Genomic DNA, 19,978 nt, shown 5'->3' with positions numbered 1-19,978 from the left:
GTCATCACATACATTTGTGCAACAAATGCGTGTTACATTGCATACACACACTGTGTTCCTGCACAGCAATATTCTGAAAATTGACTTTAAATGAGACAATATACTGATAATGTGTGAGTGAAATGAAAATGGTATTAAAAAGACACCATTTATATAGGATTGCGCAATAGTGTAGTGTTTGGAAACATTGCCTCACAACAAGTTACCTGGTTTAAGGTTCAGCTGGGAGCTTTATGTGGCAACTGCATATATTTACGTCATACATGAATGATTTTTCTGTGTTCTCAAGCTCTGGCATGGCTTCCAAAACCCCCCTGTGACCGTTCATTAGAATAAGTGGGAATAAAAAAAAAAAAAAATGTAATGATGGCACTAAATATACTAAAATGTTTTAATTTCTGAAGAGTACATCTTAAACTTCACATCCCAGCAGTTTGGTTTGATTGTTTGCCTCAATTGTGGATTTATTTATGTAAATCTGAAAACTGTCTATCACATTTAGTCAAATAATTCACAAAAACTGTGATGTGAAGAAAATATTTGAATCTGCTAAACTTGGCCTTTAATTTTAAGATGTTAATTCCCAAATAATTTAAACTCAAAAGCCAAAAAATCCTAAAATGGAAACATGTTTTTAGAAATCTAAAGTAAACTGGTAAATGACTCCTTCGTTTTCATGGATTCTGAACCTTTACACAGTACTGCATCCAGCAGGCTTGATAATCATTAAGTTGTGCACAAAATATGACAAAACTTGTTGGTTGGAAATGTGTTCAACATCTCATAGTGCATGTAACATGTAATGATTAAGAAGCATGGAATGTAATCAATGAAACCATCTGTAGACTTCTGTCAGAAGGTACCAGGAAACATTTACTGAAATGTAGTCTGCAGAAGAGCTCAGTGGTCCCATCAGCTGTGACAGAAATTGCTTGAAATAACTGCTTTTATTGACGGAGTGGCCATAGCCAAGGAAGTGGGTTTTGGGAAGATAAAGACACATTGGGATTCTGTCATAGACGAAACATCTACAAAGATTGAAACCTGTTGTGGTTAGTAGAAACACTCGGCAGAAGAGGTGGTCTTCTAACCAAATGATTGCTTGATCCCTTCAGGGTCCACAATCAGCTCCTGTTGGGGGTCTTTCTAAATTGGTAACCAATTGTCTAAATATTGTTTAAATGGCAGAATTTATAGTCTGGACATTTTCTAAATGATTTCCTTTGTGTTGTGTGACACCCTCACCCCATTTTTTTTTTTTTTTTTTTTTTTTTAATGTAAGAAATGAAAGCAATGTGAAGTGGTCTGAATACTTTCTGAAGTGCAGAACAGAAACATTTTCTTCACCTTGCCTTGATACATTAAAGAAGGTTGTTAACTGGACTGTTTTACAGAATACTTTGAATAATGTACATTTAATCCAGTGTTTTGATCAAAAGGTACACAAGCTGGCAATTTTTAAAAAAATTTCTATATACTTATGTCAATGTGAAAAGGCATTTGTGTTTTCAAGATGCTTGTTATTTAATGCCCCATCAGTCCCTGAACTTATGGACTTTTTCTTAATTTTTTTTTTTTTTCCGGTAATTTATTTTATTGTGATCATTTCTGATAGTAGAATTAGAAGTAGAATTCAGTCACATAACTGCAACACTGCGCATTCATGATGCCTCAGTTAAGTCCAAGATTTCCTGTTTGATTGGTTTAAACATGGAGTGTTGTCCCTGTGGGAGCTCCCTCCGTAGAATGTATTCACTAAACTGGGAGGAGTCTATTCCACCACCACCTGAGCCTGTGATGCAGAAGCCCCTTTGCTGCAAGCGCTCCAACACCTGCAATCACATAAAAACCAAACAACAGTAGCATATGAGACTTGACCACGTCGTTTGGAGAAATGTTTGTATTTCTCTGATGGAGTGCAGACAGTTTCTTTCTTTTAAGTTTTTCTAGTTTCTGGTACAGAGGCTTAATTCTGCACCCACAGTGAAACTAACTGAAGACTGGGTCTAACCGTAACATGCAGTCAATCTGCGAATTAAAAATAAGCTTCAGGCTCTGTCTTGAGTTGCTGACAAGTCAGTACTATACTGTTTATATTGCACCCAACACACAAGAGAAAATTAGTAAAGTAAGTTTAAAGGATTTTTTTGTCAAAGCCAAGTTCATTAGCTGCCCCACACCAGGGAAGGTCATTGTGCTTAATGTGTGTGCATATTAAATTATGATAAAACGGAATAGCAGCAGTTTACTGGTTTGAAGAGCAGCACGTGAATGTATTCCAGTTTTACTGAGCTGACTGATTAATAAGCTTGGCTCTGTTTACTGCAGTGTTTGTTCATATACTTGCTGGTTTGATTAGGCATCGTGTGACAGCTATTAGTAGGTTAATGCAGTTCAACTTTACTTTTACAGCACAAATTCATTATAAAATAATCTAAAAAGATACAAGCCAATCATCTTAAATTTCTAAAACTAAATTAATCTCTGATCCCTTTGGCAGCAATACTGATACATGGGCAGTCCTTGAACCTGTCATGTTTTGAATATTTATTACCATTGTAGAGGTCAAATATCAGAAACTGAATAAAGCCTGAATTCAGGATTTATTTATTTATTTTTTTTAGGTTTGGTTTTTTTTGTTTTTTGTTTTTTACGATGGGAAGAGGGAGATTTGCCATTAAAGTTTTTAACTCAAAAATAATTCCATAATCAGTGACAAAATAAATATTTACAATATCTTGGTGTATGTCTGTGCTCTCTGAATGCTTGTAGTTACTGCATGCCACCTGATTTTTTTTTTTTCACGCTGCTGATCTGTGATGTCCAAGAAGTCCTTAGTGTTTACCAGCTTGTATGTATGTTCGGTGCTCCATCATACCATGTTTATCTTGTGTTTAGGCTCAGTTTATAACTCTGAACTCCTTTTTATCACAAAAACAAAGTTTTAACTGACTTGTCTTCAACTTTTGTCGCAGCCTGTAAGGTAAGGCCATAACAAGGCAAATGAGGGGTTCTTTGAGCCTCAACCATCTTATCCAAGCTCCTCATTTGCTTTGCTGGTTCACTTTAAGGATTACAGTTTAAAAAAAAGAAAAATTTACTAAAAACGGTTTTTGCTTTGTTTTTAAATTTTTAATAACTATAATATGGTGAATATGAATTTACTTCAATTTTACACTACAATCACCTTAAATTGTTTATAACTGGTTATTGCTGTGTTCTTTATGTACATGTATATTTGCATGATCAACAGTATATTCAGTTTTGCTAAAAACTGGTAAATACCTCTGCCTTGACACTAAACATTTAATTAATAATTCATTTCTAATTAAGACCATACTAAATCAATCCACAAGCCATTTTCTTAGGTATTATGCTTAAAGTGTCCCTATCGTAGCAGAGTGAATAAACATGTTAGTAAGGTTTATTTGCAAATTTTTTTTCTTGACATTGAATGACTTACATAATGCACATGTAGAAAGGCGATAATGGTGCCAGACAAAGAAAGCAAGTGTAATTTTTACCTGAACTGAGCTGAGGTGACAGTATCCATCAAGTGGGAAGTGAACGATGCGTTTCGAGTCCTGGTTGCAGCTGGTGTTCAGAGAGTTGGACAAAATGTCTCTGACCTCAGGAAAAACCTCCTCTATAACTGTTTGGTGGGTGCTCAGACTTATCCTCTCACCAAACTCTGGAGCTACGTGAACCACGACACACTCACACTCTTGATGCTTTTTCTTGCTGTCTTGCTCAGTCTTCCAGCGCTCCAGCTCAGCCTGTAGAGGAGCAAGCTGGAAGAAAGTAGCCTCCTCATACAGCAGGGAATATTCCTGTACACAGCATGTAGATAAAAAAGAAGGACCAATAAAAAATAAGTACACAGATGGCTGTTTATATTTGCTAAAAAAAAGAAATTATTCACCTCTGTTGCAGATTAATGCTACAACCTCAATACCCACAATCACTCCTTCCTGAACGGAAACCTTGCATGTAGAGTGATTATATATTTGCAAAGATTGTATTTGAATTTGAAATATAAGGGTTTTTACATAAATTACAGAATATATAAATTTCTGGCATAGTCATGCAAATGCTAATTAAGGTTTTAGTTGCTTGGCAGCCGTTAAACACACGTAAGACTCATACTTATTACCCATACTCAACCTTAAACAAATACGTCACAAAAATAAAAGAATATTCAACTTTTGGGTAAAATTTATAGAAAATGTAAAAATTGATGCTGCAGTAGGACATTTCAAGTAGAAACTTGATGGTAATTTCATAATCTCAAATGATTTATTGCATGAAAACCTAATAACAGTGGTAGTTAAGTACCTTAACATAAAACGTCAATGTATCATCAACTTGTGTGTTAGGTGTTGTCTTGATCTAATGATGTCTAAATGTAAGAATGATGAAAAGGACTATTTAGATACAAGCGGTCATAAATCGCAACATTTATTGGTCCATTCATGTTTCAGAAACTCTTGGGGTGGACAGTATGTTATGAAGCAAGTATGCAGTCATTTGCATGTAAACATTTAGGGAGGGTCAAGTTAACCAAGGATTATAATGGAGTTTTAGGTTCATTCTAAAATCATTCAAAAGTCGAAAAATAGATAATGAAAACACACATTTATAGATGCTTTGTTGCCAAAAACGAGTCGAATTATTATTCATATAAAATTTTGTTCAAAAAAAATGTTCAAAAAAGCTCCTTGGCGGCAAGGCCCCGGGGGTGGATGAGATCCGCCCGGAGTTCCTTAAGGCTCTGGATGCTGTGGGGCTGTCCTGGCTGACATGCCTCTGCAGCATTGCGTGGACACCGGGAACAGTGCCGCTGGATTGGTAGACTGGGGTGGTGGTCCCCCTTTTTAAGAAGGGGGACCGGAGGGTGTGTTCCAATTGCAGGGGAATCACACTCCTCAGCCTCCCTGGTAAGGTCTATTCAGGGGTCCTGGAGAGGAGGGTCCGCCGGATAGTCGAATCTCGGATTGAGGAGGAGCAGTGTGGTTTTGGTCCTGGTCGCGGAACAGTGGACCAGCTCTATACCCTCTTTGGGGTCCTGGAGGGGGCATGGGAGTTTGCCCAACCAGTCTACATGTGCTTTGTGAACCTGGAGAAAGCATTCGACCATGTCCCCCGGGGCCTCCTGTGGGGGGTACTCCAGGAATATGGGGTACCGGACCCCCTTGTGTGAGCTGTCCGGTCCCTGTACGACAGGTGTCAGAGCTTGGTCTGCATTGCCGGTAGTAAGTTGGATTCGTTTCTGGTGAGTGTTGGACTCCGCCAAGGCTGCCCTTTATCACCAATTCTGTTCATAACTTATATGGACAGAATTTCTAGGTGCAGCCGAGGTGTTGAGGGGATCTGACTTGGTGGCCTCAGGATTGGGTCCCTGCTTTTTGCAGATGATGTGGTCCTGTTGGCTTCATCTGGTTGTGATCTCCAGCTCTCACTTGAGCGATTTGCGGCCGAGTGTGAAGCGGCTGGGATGAGAATCAGCACCTCCAAATCTGAGACCATGGTTCTCAGCCGAAATAAGGTGGATTGCCCTCTCCGGGTCGGGAGTGAGGTCCTGCCTCAAGTGGAGGAGCAGCCACAGCTCCAACTGGCCGCCTCAACAAAAGAGGCACGGAACACAGCCCATTTGGACTCAATGTCCCCCGCCTCACTCGGGACATGTTTGAAGCTCTGCTGAAGGTGGGAGTTTAAGCTTGCTGACGGGGGACTCAGCCAGACGTTCCCAGCAGACCCTTACAACATCAAATTTTTTTTACTGGTAAAGCTCTGTGGAAGCAACATTTTCATTTTTATTTACCTGCTGATTAAAATTAGAGGATGAAAGGTCAAACTTGTATTTTCTTTTATCTATTATACAGAGCTAACTGTTAAAAAGTTAAGTTTGTCTCCTGATTTAACCTGTAAATAGTGTTGCTCAGATTTTAATCTTTGCTATATTTAGCCTGGTGTGAAAATCTGTCCTCTGTCTGAGGGTCTGTGTGCAAACAATTGTATAATAAAACTTTGATCTTGTGTTCACTGCAGAAATGTCGGTGATTGTTGTAATATGGTCTCAAGTTCATCTTGCTTCCTTGCCACATCAGAATAACCAAAGCCTCTTAAAACTATTAAAACATCCCCATCAACTCATGCACGCTCTCCTTGTGGCTCTGCTCATTGACCTGTTCCCTTACAGGTAAAAAGCATCAGTAAAGATGAGAACTGTGACACATGCATGTCTGACCTTTGTTCCTTTGATGTAATGTCAGATAGAGGCAGGCAGTTGGTGTCATGACTGCAGAAAATAAAATTTCCTTATAGCAAAATTTCAACCATAGTTATTGTAGTTTATGTTGCCATAAATTCTCAGTCGTTTCATTGTGGAGAACTGGGTGTAATGGTATAAAATATCTGAGTGAATAACAATAAAATAGTTTAATAAATTACAGAGTTGACAAAACATTTTAATTCTAAAATCCCAAACATCTGTTACGGCAGTAATAAACTGTAGTCGTACCTGATCCGAGCTCTACAGACACTCACTTTAAAGTCCTCAGGGATGAGGAGTTTAGAGGTCCGAAGGAAGTTAAGTATGTAGCGGAATGTTGGACCGTCTCGATCAATAAAGTAGTGTTGCTTCAGGCTGTCCAACACTATGGGCTCCGTTCCATCAAACAGACGGCCAATTCTGCCCAAAACAAGAAATAAAGACTGCTTCACAGAATGATAAAAAAAAATAACAATTACTGAATGGAAAAATTACTAATCACTGAAGGCAAATAATATTGATGCAAAATGACAAAACAAGTGATTATTTACATAAGACAAATGAACTGATTATTAAAAGGAAAAACAAGTTTTCTTTCTGATTTCAGTAGTTATAACTTAAGGCTATGATTTTTTGGCAGAATTTTCTTTTTAATGACAGTTCCTGGTTCAGCCTAAGAAGCCTTGAGACACTTTCAGATGGACAAGATGGACAGTTTAGCAGCTTGTACAGCTTTCCTCTTAGTATAGACATCCTTGGTAGCCTCGAAGCAGTCCACAGTCCAGCTTTTATCAGTTTCTTCTCTGTCTCTGATGGCGCTGATGCATTATTGTCCTACAAATACTGGATGATCTAAACTTCCTCATGAGGTAGTCTCTTTTTTCTCTTCAAGGGAACTGTCTCTGAGTTTCCAGTTAAATCGGTTGTACTCTGAGGTATCTCAAGTCCTCACCTCCACATATCCTCTCCCAGGACAGAAATAGTTCTTGGTTTAAAATGTTCTCTGCAGTTTGTTCAACTATACAGCATACATCTGAAGCTCTGGTCAGATGGGGATGCCAGGTCAAGGCCCCATGATGTCACCTGTAGAGTCCCTCTGGGGTTTGTTCTTGGCCCCACTATGTTTACCATCTACAGGTACATCTTAGAAAATTAGAATAAAATGAAAACGTTTAATATTTTTCATCACTCATTTCAGAATGTGATACCCATATATATATAGATTCATTACACATAGAGTGAAACTTTTCAAACATTAATTTCTTGAAATTTTGATAACTGTGGCTTATAGATAATGAACACCCAAAGCAGCATAATTTTTTGTACTTGTAAATGCTCGCCCTGGGTCACATCATATGCAAACATGGAATCATTTTCCACTGCTATGTTGATGGTCAGCTCCTACAAGCTGACACCACCTTATCTGACAGCCAGCTTATCAACTGGCGAGGATGACAGTAAATTTTCTACAGCTTAAGAGCACAAAAAAGGGGCTATTATTGTTTGCACCCCACATCAGATCCTGTCCTCCCCCATGACAACTAATTAATTTCTTGGCCACTGTAGCTTCTCCACCTGTCACAAACTTAAAAGGTCAGTTTTGACCCCAATTTTCATTTGACCACCATATTCAATATCTCTTAAAACACATTTTTACTGATATTAAAAATATTTCTAAACTCCGCCCTGCTTTTCCCTCAGTGGTGCTGAAAAGCTGGTCCACACCTTTATCTCCTCCAGGCTGAATTACTGTAATGCCCTCTTTGACATGGTCTCAGGCAGGAGTCTGCAGAGGCTTTATCACATACAGAGCTGCATTTCCTGCATTCTGATGAGGAGGTGCAGATACATCCACATCACCCCCATTTTGCAGTCCCTTCACTGGCTCCCGGTCCAGCAGAGGATAGCGTATACAATCTGCCTGCTGACCTTCAGTGTCTGCATGGCCACACCCCAGGCTACTTGACAGAGCTACTGACTCCATACACCACCATTTATCATCTCTGGTCCACTAACTCAAACCGCCTTTGCCCACCCAGGACCAGACTCAGCACAATGGGGGACAGGTCCTTTGGGTCTGCTGCTCCACCGCTGTGGAATGCCCTGCCTAAACACCTGAGGGTGAAGCACCTGAGAACTTTTTTTTTTTTTTTTTTTTTTTTAACTTAGTAAGGCTTTTTTTAATATATATATTTTTTTAAAAGTGCAATAATTAGCCCATGAAACTGAGTTTTATGCTTATCTTTAATTTAACTTGTAACACTTTAAGATTTTGTTTAAAATGTATAATAAATAAAATCTATATTTGTTATTTGCCTAAAGTTGCTTAAATAGAATGGGAGTAAATTAGATTTCTTTGGCGGTGGGTGAACAGTGGCATGTTCAAAACTGTCTGGAAAAGAAGCAGAGGCCAGAAACATACTAGAGCTTTAGGATAGCAGAGCAGACTGTGGGGAACACTTCTTTCAGGAGCCAAGTGGGAACAATACCTAAAGTGCCAGAGGAGGATGTCATACAGGAGACTGTATACTCTGATTCGGAAAGGAAAATCTATTAAACTTGTGTTGAAGAGGCAATATTAACTCAGGGAATGGGAATTATGTAGGTTTTTGGTGAGATTTATGGTGACGTGTTCTTGAGCAAGACACTTTTATGATGGATAGGCTTCACTCACCTTGATTCTGGGTACCTGGTGAGAGTTGCCAGGCTGCTGGTGTACATGTGTCCCCCTACGTCAATGTGAACTGGTGCGTTTGTCTTGGTGAGCTTAGCAGATGTGGGGATACCTGTAGACCCCAGAGGGGACACAGAGGCCAGCTGGTGAGTCAACATACTGCTGCTGTTGCTGCCACGACTGTCCTAGGACACACAAGGATATGTAAGGAATAGGATAGGATGGATACACAGACATGTACCTATCTAAATACACATGCATATCTTTTTCTTCTTTTCTCAGCATTGTAATCATTTGATCATCAATCTGTACACTGTTATGGAAAAGTGGGCATCAGGTCTGTTATTGTATCCGACCTGATAATTGTGTATTCAGATCAAATCAATAATTATAATCTTTTTGACTAATCTATTCAAGTGAATCCTCTTGTTTACTTTCATACTTCACCACATGGAAATCTGTTTTATAGCAAGTCATCAAATACCATTCTATTTCATTTTTACTTGTCAAGCAGAATCACAGGTTAAAGCTGATTATTTTCAACAGTGGATCTGAGATTGATTTTTTCATTGAATTAAAACTTCTGATTTAATCCAATGTTGTTTCTCAATATTTAATTGGTTATCTAATGTAGTTAACACTGACTGGATTACTTAAATATTGTGTATTATTATTTTACTGAAAAATAAAGACCAGTTACGTTTTAGCATCCACTTACAAAAGGATCAGCTTGGATCGGCCTTTCAGATTGTAAGCCTGATTGAGTCACTGCTAGTTTAGGCTTCTGGACAAGTTCACGTTTGACTGTGAAAATAGCTTTGAATTAGGCCACTATTTCATTTAAATGCACTACTCCTATGACCGGGAAGATTACATGAAGGATTATGTGTTACCTGTGTTGATGATGGGAGGTCCAGGAGTATCATTTGAGAGTCCATTGCTCCTAAAGGGATTGACTCTTTCTCCTTCCGCTCCTCAGGTGACTTCTCGCGCTCCACCGAGCGCGTGCACGGCTTCTTGGCGGAGGGAGTTCCTGTATCTTCCTCAGCGCAGACTCTCCTCGTTGTCATTGTTAGTGATGGTCGCTTAAGTGTCGTTTCTGTTGTGTCTGTTGTTATCCGAAGCGAATGAAGATCAGAAACGTCATTAACCTGGTGCGCGTACGGTATAGCAAACCGGGGGTGGGACTGCGCGTGACCGTTGGCCCTCTCCGAGACAGCGTAAAGCGCGGCGGTCGCTCCGGCCCCCACGATGCTGTTAAGCGTTGCTATGGACACGGCGCCGATGCAGTGGTTAGTGTAAGTCTTTGAGAGCTTGGCAGCGCGCGACAACATCTGCATCCTTGTGCCCAACAGGTTCTTTCCGATGGCTTTGTTCTCGTACCACGTCACATCGCTCGCGCAGCAGTGGTCCCTGGGGCGCTGGAAGAAAGCCCTGCAGAGTGGGTTCCGTTTGGACACGTACTGGACAAAACTTGCATACGGACACTTATCTGTGCCGGTCTCATACATTCGCGGCAAGGTGTCCTCATCTGCTTCTGGGCGCTTCTTGGTCCAGGCTGCGGAGCGGGACTTGTGGTTCGGTCCAAGAGCTTTAAAATAAACAAACTTTTTCCCATCTTCATCCACGGCCAGACCGAAGGAGTCCTCCTCCAGCTCCCGTTGGTTCTCTCGGCCTCTGGTGCAGAAATACATACAGGTCTCGAACCAGACTTTGTTTAATAGTCCGAATGGTGTGTCGGTGTTGAAGACAGAGGAATCATATAATTTCTGCAGGTCTGAGCGCGTGATGGCTTGTTTCTGCACGACGGGACCAGCACCTTGCTCTTCCAGCCTCCTGATCACCGCAGCCAGGGTCAGGTTGGCGCTGCGCAGCTCCGGGTCTTTGGTGAGGTCTAAGGTTCGGCAGTAAGGGGGGTCGTTTAGGTACCGGTTAAGTGAACTTCTGATGCTGATGAGGGAGGACTTGCTGTACACCTGTCCACTTTTGGAGCGCGCCTCGGCATAAAAGGAGCGCAGCACAGCGCAGAGCGCATCCTTATCCAGAGTTTCAAAGTCAGTATTTTGGGCTTTTTCACTGAGGTACTCTCTGAAGATCCTCACTGCGTACCGGGTGGCCAGGCGGGTGTTTTCACTCAGCCTATTCCGCTCTGCCCACTGAAGTTCTTCATCTGGGTTAGACTCCAGCCCAGAGGGGGTTCTGCTACTTGTCGAGTCCCCCTCTTCCTCCCGCTGTCTTCGGTCCGTATTCCGCATAACGACTGCGTGGATCTCCGCGGCGGAACCACTGGAGTCCACATCTGTGCTACCTGACTCCCACTCAAACTCCACATCATCTCTAGCAAGATCCCTGTCCTCCTCCTCTTCCTCCCCTGTGATATGGATCTCTTGGATCTCATCTTCATCTTCTTCATCGTCACCCTCATCTCTGTCCCTTTCACGGCTCCCGTGTTCTTGCTTCGTGTTTTTGCTGGCAGGCATTCTCGCCATATTGCGGTCTGTGAAGGAGTTCTCTGGCAACGCGCATGCGCTATATTGGACCGCAGCATTGAAAGCCTTTTGTGTTTAAGTGACCTTCAACAGTGCACGCATGTTTTTTAAGGTGAAGGCAGCAGCTTGCGCAGCGGGGAGTGAATTTTGATGCACGTTCCCACACAAAAAAAAAACTGCAGTACAGTAGGATACTGGACTGGATATGAGACCAGTGGCAGATCACTGTGATGGAGGAGTGACCTCCAACAAACCAACACCATTATTTCTGACGCGATGACACTTTATTTTAAACAGTGAGTTTGTAAGCTGCAGCAATGAGAAAATAAAGAAATAAAAATTCGTTTCATAAACTACTTGATTTAAAGCTTCATAAATTTTCAAGATGAAGTGCTTGCAACAGTTAGACTGGGGTCCAGTTGATGTGTTTAATGTTGCTATACTGGGCATTGTAGATTGCATTATGAGAGCTAAAATAATGTCAACAGGAGTTATGAAAAAAAACACTTATACAAAAAATGCCCATCATTACATTAAACACTATTAAATGAAATTATCAAAAGTAAGATTCAATGTTACACTGGACATTTATAACAACTATTTTCAGATAAGTTGCATCACTAAAAGTTGAAACATGAAGGCCTTATGTTATTATAGTGTGGCTGTTTATATATAAATTACTGTGATCTAAACAGGCTTACAGAACATCAGAAAATACAAATACACTGAATACATTCAAATGGACCATTAAATGAGGTGAACTTTGTTAAAGAACTTAAAACTCACTGTGGCACTAACATCTATTGCTTATCTTTTTTATTTTCAGTTTCACTCCTTTTTCTGTAAGACTGATTGTTATAGTCATAAATAGTATATAGGTCTATGTCCACGCAATGCTACAAAGCCGTGTCAACCAAGACAGCCCCACAGCAACCAGAGCCTTAAGGAGTCCCAGCACATCTCATTCACCCCCAGAGCCTTGCTTATTTACCTCAGCCAGGAGATAGGAAAGCCCACTTCTGAGTCCCCCAGCTCTGCATCCTCATCAGAAGGTATATTGGTGGAATTGAGGAGGTCTTCAAAGTACTCCCGCCATTGACCTGCAATATCCTGAGTTAAGGTTAGCAACTCCCCATCCCTGCACACAGTGTCGATGGAGCACTGCTTTCCCACCAGAATCCCCTCCAAGCCATCTGGAAGTTGTTCTTCATGGCCTCTCCAAACTCCTTCGCCAAATTTTTTACCTCAGCAACTGCTAAGGATTCATTTTACCACCCAGCTTAATTAAATTAAATTAAATTAAATTAAATTAAATTAAATTAAATTAAATTAAATTAAATTAAATTAAATTAAATTAAATTAAATTAAATTAAATTAAATTAAATTTAATTTAATTTAATTGTTCATATCTGTTACTTATTGGTTTAACATGTTCAGCTCTCTGATGCTACACTGAGTGGCAAAATTGAGTTTGGATGCCATTTTAGGGCTGTTTGTATTTAAATGTGCACATGGTCAAAAACACACATAGACATAAAATGATTTTATTGATTGTTATTAATTGCTTACAACAATTTCATAACAAATTTACGATTTTACTAGTATATAACTATATATTTTTTGTTTGCATGAAATAATAAGTGGCACCAAAAGACCAAGAAATTCATGCTGGACACCCAAACCAGGATGGCCTGAGAAAAATGACACTTTCAAAGACCAATTGCTCTGAGAAAGCAGCGATGATACCGTTCTGTGTTTTAAACTTGTTTCATCTACCCAGCCAGTACTGTATGGTAATGGTATCCAAACTAAGCTCAATCTGCACAGACAGGAAGCTCCAACATGCTTATAGATGCATATATACTGAAAATGGCCCTATCTTGCAATGATAAAGAGTCCTTCAAAAAAAAAATTCCTGGATCCAGATGGTGATTTAGATCCCTCCCAAAATTTAATGAAATGAAAATTAGACCAAAACCCATTCTCAGGAAAAAATCTAAAAATCCATTCTTCAAATTTTGCATAAAGTTACTAACAGAGAGTGACAGATAAATGCTGACAAAAACATAACAAAGCTCTTTTAGTTACACCTTTAGGGCCATCTGCTGGTTAACAGAAGCAGAAGCAGCTATTCAACCAACCTGCATCAAACTATGCAACGCCCATATTCATGGTAATGACTGAATCCTATGGGATGTTCATCTATTTATAAACACTACATCAACACTCATCTTCTTGGGCTTTAATTAAACTTTTTTAGTTGTTAAACTGTCATCATTGTTATTGGTCAATAGGCAGCTGGCTATATTCCAACTGGTATGAAAGAGCAATCTTGGAAATTTTACATAAGTAAATTAATTCGTAATTAGTAATAAAACAAAGAAAAGCTCAATAACTCTGTTTCTTCAGAAACAATCCATTTGTGTTGGCTTTGGTCTGTATTTGTTATCACAGAGACAAAGAAAACATAGATCCTTCCACCTTTTTACATAAACTTTTACCTTCATAAAGATTTCAGGATGAATCTAGTAAATAACAGTCTTGACTTAAACTTGAACCAGCCTCTTGAATAGCTCTCATATGGGAATATTCTACAGAGAAAGCCAGCATTACTAGTATGTGCTGATTAGAGCTTTTATACTGTATGTATATATGTCTTACCTCCAATGTCGTTACATTTCATGTCAAATACTGATTTTAAAAACAAAGCACTTTTTTTGTATTCTGTCTGAATTTTAAGTTTAAAAAATCCACATATGGGAAGTGAACCTGTCATGGTTTAATTCAGATTAGGTATCAAATTAATCCAAGTTATTTTCTTTGCTGTCATAACCAAACTACAAAAAAGAAAAACACTTGACCACTGAATATGGTTCTATAACCCAAACATATAATTTCCCTCACATTTACAGTCTACATTTTGGGTCTGCAACACAAGATTTCTTTCTTCAAGTTGACCAAAATTATTGTAAGATTTTCAGTCTGAGCCAAGTAACAGAGAATTAAAACTCAGAAACCTTTTTTGAGCCTTTAAATCATCATAATACTACAGGTGAACATGATCAGCTATAGTTACCATGGTAACTGTATCCAGCTGTATTATTTCATTCCCTCAAATAGTTGCTTACAGGCAGATATTTAGATACGATTTCTGCTGTAAGGAAGGTACAGTGATGAATATATTGTGGGTGCCCAGCCAGTTTCTGTCTTCAAAACTCTCCTTGCACTGAGCACAAGCACATACTGTAGTTTTCAACTGCAATTCTTTATATTTCATTCCATTTATTGTAGAAAAAACCCAAAACGAACCAGAAAGTCTTTCTGTGATAATAGACTAAAATAATCTGTTTAGTCAGCATAAGAAAAGTCACACTGAAAAGTTCCTCTTTGCCACTTTTGTCCTTCGTTGTTGTTTGATGTTTTCCATTTATAATGCCATACTACTGGCAGTAAATCTTCTTGTCATCTGTCTTGACACTGACAGTGAGCTTCCTTTCTCCTCAAACAGAGGAGAGAACTTCACCAGATACCTCCCTCTCCCTCCTCTCAGCTACCTCTACATCAGTTGTCTGAGCAATGACTGAATCCTGTCGAAGTCTAGTCGCAGCAAACGGTGTCTTGATGAAAATCTCTGAGTAACATCTTTTTAGCATAGGGTCTGGACAAAACAAGAATTCATACAGGGCTGCAGCCAGAGTGCCACCCAGAGAGGGACCCACCCAGTACACCTGAGACACAGGAAACAACAACAAAAAAAACAAAAACACTGGTCATTTTGAAGTGAAAATATCAAAGTATTCTACAGATATATCTTTATAATCATTTACACAGTTAGCTAAGCAGTATAATAACTTAATTATAGTGATAGGATGGGAATAACGCCGCCGGATCGCCAGTTGGCATCGTTTATGGTCGGAACGCCCACTGCACTGATAGTGGTATATTTGACATTAAGGGACAAGTAACATTTTCATTATTAATATTCTACTTTGTGATCAAGACAAAGCTCAGCAATGGAAAATTAGCTTTAAAGTTCAGACTTTGCTTTCATTGTATAATTGGTCAACATATCACACCATGCTGATAAAATCCCATTTCAACAAATAATGAGGAAATAATGTGGTTAGTCTGACTTCCAGAGTTACTGAGTTCTGTGCAGGTTGTTATGGACAGAGGTGAGCTAAACCAACTAAACAAAAATGCAAAATAAAAATCAAGGAATGGGATAAGAGTTGGCATATCAACGCCTTTACTAATGTGTCAATAAGCCAGACTGAGCCTGCTGGCCTTCAAAGTCACGTGTTTGTGCTCTCAAATCAGTAGTCATCACACAATAAAGATGTGTGATTAATTAATTATTATTAATTTTATTCTGCAGCACTTTAATCATAGATTATTTCCACAAACATCAACATTCCCACCATAAACCCTCTGGGTTCTGTTGAAGTTTTGTCATATTATTTCTGTTATTTCATCTGATCCTTCTGTTTAATGACAGTAAGTGTTTCTGAGTGTGTGCAGCTGCGTCTCTGCAGAAAGAAAAAAACTTGGTTGTTACTGAAAGAGCCTCTTAAACGGTTCAAACTTATTTCCATTAAATTTTGGAATTAAACTTTGTCATTCTTTTCTGGATTCTTTGGGTCTGTCAATAATAAATATTGTAAAATAACATCCTTCTAGTTCATGTTGAAAAAGGTTATTTTTGGATAATTAAATTATTTGTTTGCAGAGTCTTTTACACAGTACTCAACTTCCGATTATCTTCCGAGTGCTCAGCTGCTGAGTTGTCATTTGTCAGTCATCGACTGTCAGTTACAGTATACGTCTTGAATTGAAACAGTGTCTTATAATTAAATTAAACATAAAAACAGTTTCTTACCCAGTGGTTTTCCCAGCTCCATGTGACTATGGCAGGGCCGAGGGATCTGGCAGGGTTCATGCTCGCTCCAGTGTAGGGAATCTGAGGGCAGAAAGACAGCAGACTCCTGATTAGTGGGATGCCAACTGGTCTGCATACATTGATGTTTTCATGAAATAGTTAAGAAAATGTCACCTTTGTAAACAGGGAACACCCATATGAATCAAGGAAAAATATTTAATTGATTTAAATGAAAAATCTTGAGCCATTTGTGTAAATTTCAGTGTTTTCCAATTTCCAAGAAAATGACACACTCTTGCATAATCTATCTGATGGTTAAGATCTGCGCATAATATTTACTTTTGAAATAAAATCCACCTTTGGCAGTATAATATTACTTTTTATCCCATAGTTTTGAATAAATTGAAGACAGCATTAAATTTATGTGATTATGGCAACAACTGAGCACATGTCGGGCTACTTACAGCAAACAGGTGACCAACACACACAGAAAGGCCGATCGCCAAAGCAGATGAACCTTTGAGGTCTTTACGTTTCACATCACAGGTAGCAAAGATGGTAAATAACAACTGAAAGGTGATGAAGAGCTCAACAACAAGGGCACCTCCCGCAGAGATACTTGTATTCACCTGTGGGGGGAAAAGTACATCCATGAGCCATTTTGTAGTTCTTCCACTGATGTGGAGCCCTTAACATAAAAGATATAATCTGGATTTCATTTAGACAACAGATTGCAGTGACTTCATGAGAAATTAATGCTTCATAATTTTAATCTTGCTGCCAAATCAGGCAACATTTAACATTTAAACACAAACAAATGTTTATAACTTCTGCTCTTACCTGAGTGACCCCCATGTTCCCTCTGACAGAGTCTGGAGTGATGCTGTACAGGATAGCAGCCCCCACTATGGCTCCTACGCATTGAGCCAGAAGGTAGAAGACTGCTTTAGCCAAACTAAGCTTCCTTGTCACCACCATGGCAGCTGTGACAGCTGGGTTGATGTGGGCACCACTGATGTGGCCAAAGCACTGCACCATGGTAGCAATGCTGAGGCCAAAGCATAGTGATATGAGCACCAAGTCAGGAGGACGAGGTTCCTCCTCCATTTCCCCCCAGCTGATGGTTGAGCCAAGACTGAGCAGGACAAAGAGCATCATAGCAAAGAACTCTGCCCCTACACACCTCCAAAACTCCTGCGTCCAAACACCTTTGAAGGCAGTCATGGTGTTGTGAACAGAACTGTGCCAAAACTGAGAGTCTTTTGTACAGCAGGGAAAACAGCACCTCCTGGAAGTGATGAGAGGACAACAATCTTGATAAATGCTTCTTGCCTTATTGGTTGATTGTACAAAATATCTTCAACTGCACCATTTCAAAGAAAGACTTTAACCCTTTGCTGGAATGGCCAATAAAAACATAATAAAGCCATGAACCCAAATGACAAAGCTCAGCAGATCTGTCAGGTTCAGCCACCTATAACTAATAGATAATGCCCAAATTCTGCATTTAACTGTTGATCTGACAAAACTTTTACTGTCATTTATTTGCCTCCAGTGTGTATTCAGAGCTGCTTGTAATAAAAAAATAAAAGAAAAACAAATTCTTGATGACAATCTTTATAAAAATCTACATTGAGCCCAACGTGTCTATGCTCATTGCCATGTCTGTCTCTTTCACACACAGCTACTGACTCATTTTCCTGCAGATTGCAGAGCTTTCTTTGTCCCCCTTATTTATCTGAGAACAATATCATCACATCCCATCCAAGATTTCATACAATACAAAAACTGTGTGGCGCTTGCACAAACACAATGCTGCTGTTACACTTTTGTGGCTGTTTGGATGCAGATTGATGTATAGATATTTTCTGTTAATTATTTGCATTTCTTTTACTCATGTCTTAAATGCTGCTCTTTATTTAATTATTTAAAAAATAGATTTACATTTAAATGATTTATTTATCTGTCAATGTCTATCGGTTTAATTGAAAAAGCTCATTGTGGCATCAGGGGTCCTGACAGCCAAATAATAACCAATACAAGACAATACAAGAGGTCATGTAACCTGATGTTCCTGCTTTGTTACCCAGTTCAGACAGAACAACTGTGTCCAATGGATCTGATTAATCACCTGCAAAGTCAAAAAATAAATTTTGTACGAAATGCATTTATTAGATTTTAACCAAAGTTGTCTTTTCTACATTTAAATATCACAGAAGCATTATGAAACAGATTAGATCAAAATGTCAAAATCTCTAATAATTTCTAATCTGAAATAGTGTTTGATCTTTTGTGTATCCCTGATCTCTGTGATCATGCAAAATGAGCTTACTATCCTGCACTTTCTCATGTTTTAATGAAACATTAAAAATGTTTTGAATAATTGGATTGGCATTATCATTTCCAAGTTAACCCTGAACAATTACTGCAGAGAAAGAGCAACCTTCCTTCAGCCGAGCAGCAGTAAGAACAATAATGCTCTGCATGTTATCCCCCCTTCATGCATCATTTCTGACCGTTTCTACCATTCATATACTTTCCACGCTTTTCATGTCTTTTAAATCATATCAGTTGATTAATTTTGAGGGAAATGCACAAAGCAGGACGTCATTATACTTGGGATGACATGCACAAATGTCACGGTGCGTGGTTATGACACGCGGATATGAGTTGCCTGTTATTAACGCGATGTTTTATGGGACTGGGAGGAATTCAATTATTGTATGTTGAACCATCAGTTATTGCTTTAATCAAGAGTGAAGATCCAACTTTTCAAGGCGGGTTTTCTTCTATAAATAATAACTACCCTAAATGTAAAAACAAAAAAAAAAACCAAACAAAAAAAACAAAACTATCAGAGTAAAAGTATCCTATTTCCATCTGTTTGCACCTCGCGCTCTTTCTGACTCAAACACCAAGTCGTTTCCTACCTCAGGCGCTCCAGAGCCCCACCGACCTCCGTCATGACTCCACCACCCTGCTGAATGTTACCGTCTTTTATAGCTGGGAAGACTCCTAGTGTTTATGGTTGAGATCTAGTTTATCCTAGTTTGATCTGGTCTGGATCAGAAAAGAAGAAAAATAAATGACTGGATTTTAAGAAAATAGTCTGCTTTCTGAAGGTATTTGTCAATAATTTAGCCTGAGATTAGAAATAATGGAAAGTCTTTGATAGTTTCATAGAATCTAAAACTGTGAAGTTGTTTAAAATGTTTTTTCAGTGCTTATATGCTTCAGGGTGATTTTTCCAGAAGTTTCTCTAGCAGCAACTCAATGCTTCTCAACCATGTTGTAAGTTCTTAGTTTCACAGCAGAAATTCTAATATTTAAGAGATCAGTATAAAACTAAAAAATGACAGCAACATTCCATAACAATATAAAACCTAGACAAAAGATAAGGAAATATGTGTTTTGGTTGATTATTCCTCTCCTCTTTACTGTATTATGCATTACTATAAAGGCTGATTACATTACATCACAAAGTGCTTTTAATTTTAAGGGTCAACCTTCTGCAGAATGGGCAACACAGCAACAGGCATAGGTAGTTTTGCTGTTTTTCATTCCACTGAAGTAGTATCCTTACAAGATATACTTTGTTGTAAAGGTGATCTAAACAGTCTTTCCAGTGATGTGTAATACAACTCAAAGAAAGAACAATGAAACTG

General features: G+C 39.0%; 1 protein-coding gene across 1 annotated transcript; it reads right to left on the bottom strand.

The window, feature by feature from the left end:
* Nucleotides 1–14,934: 14,934 nt before the first annotated feature.
* LOC306759739 (aquaporin-4-like) lies at nucleotides 14,935–19,278 on the bottom strand (the record flags this gene model as incomplete). The annotated part of the gene is made up of 5 exons (XM_079245464.1): nucleotides 14,935–15,162; nucleotides 16,314–16,394; nucleotides 16,778–16,942; nucleotides 17,154–17,601; nucleotides 19,244–19,278. The coding sequence occupies 5 exons, from the start codon at nucleotides 19,276–19,278 to the stop codon at nucleotides 14,935–14,937; spliced, it is 957 nt and encodes a 318-aa protein (XP_079101590.1).
* Between the last annotated feature and the right edge of the window lie 700 nt (nucleotides 19,279–19,978).

This window comes from Telmatherina bonti (assembly GCF_933228915.1).
Source record: "Telmatherina bonti genome assembly, chromosome: 8".
Taxonomy (NCBI): domain Eukaryota; kingdom Metazoa; phylum Chordata; class Actinopteri; order Atheriniformes; family Telmatherinidae; genus Telmatherina; species Telmatherina bonti.
The sequence above is the reverse complement of the archived record's forward strand: the minus strand, read 5'-3'. Positions and strand labels throughout refer to the sequence as shown.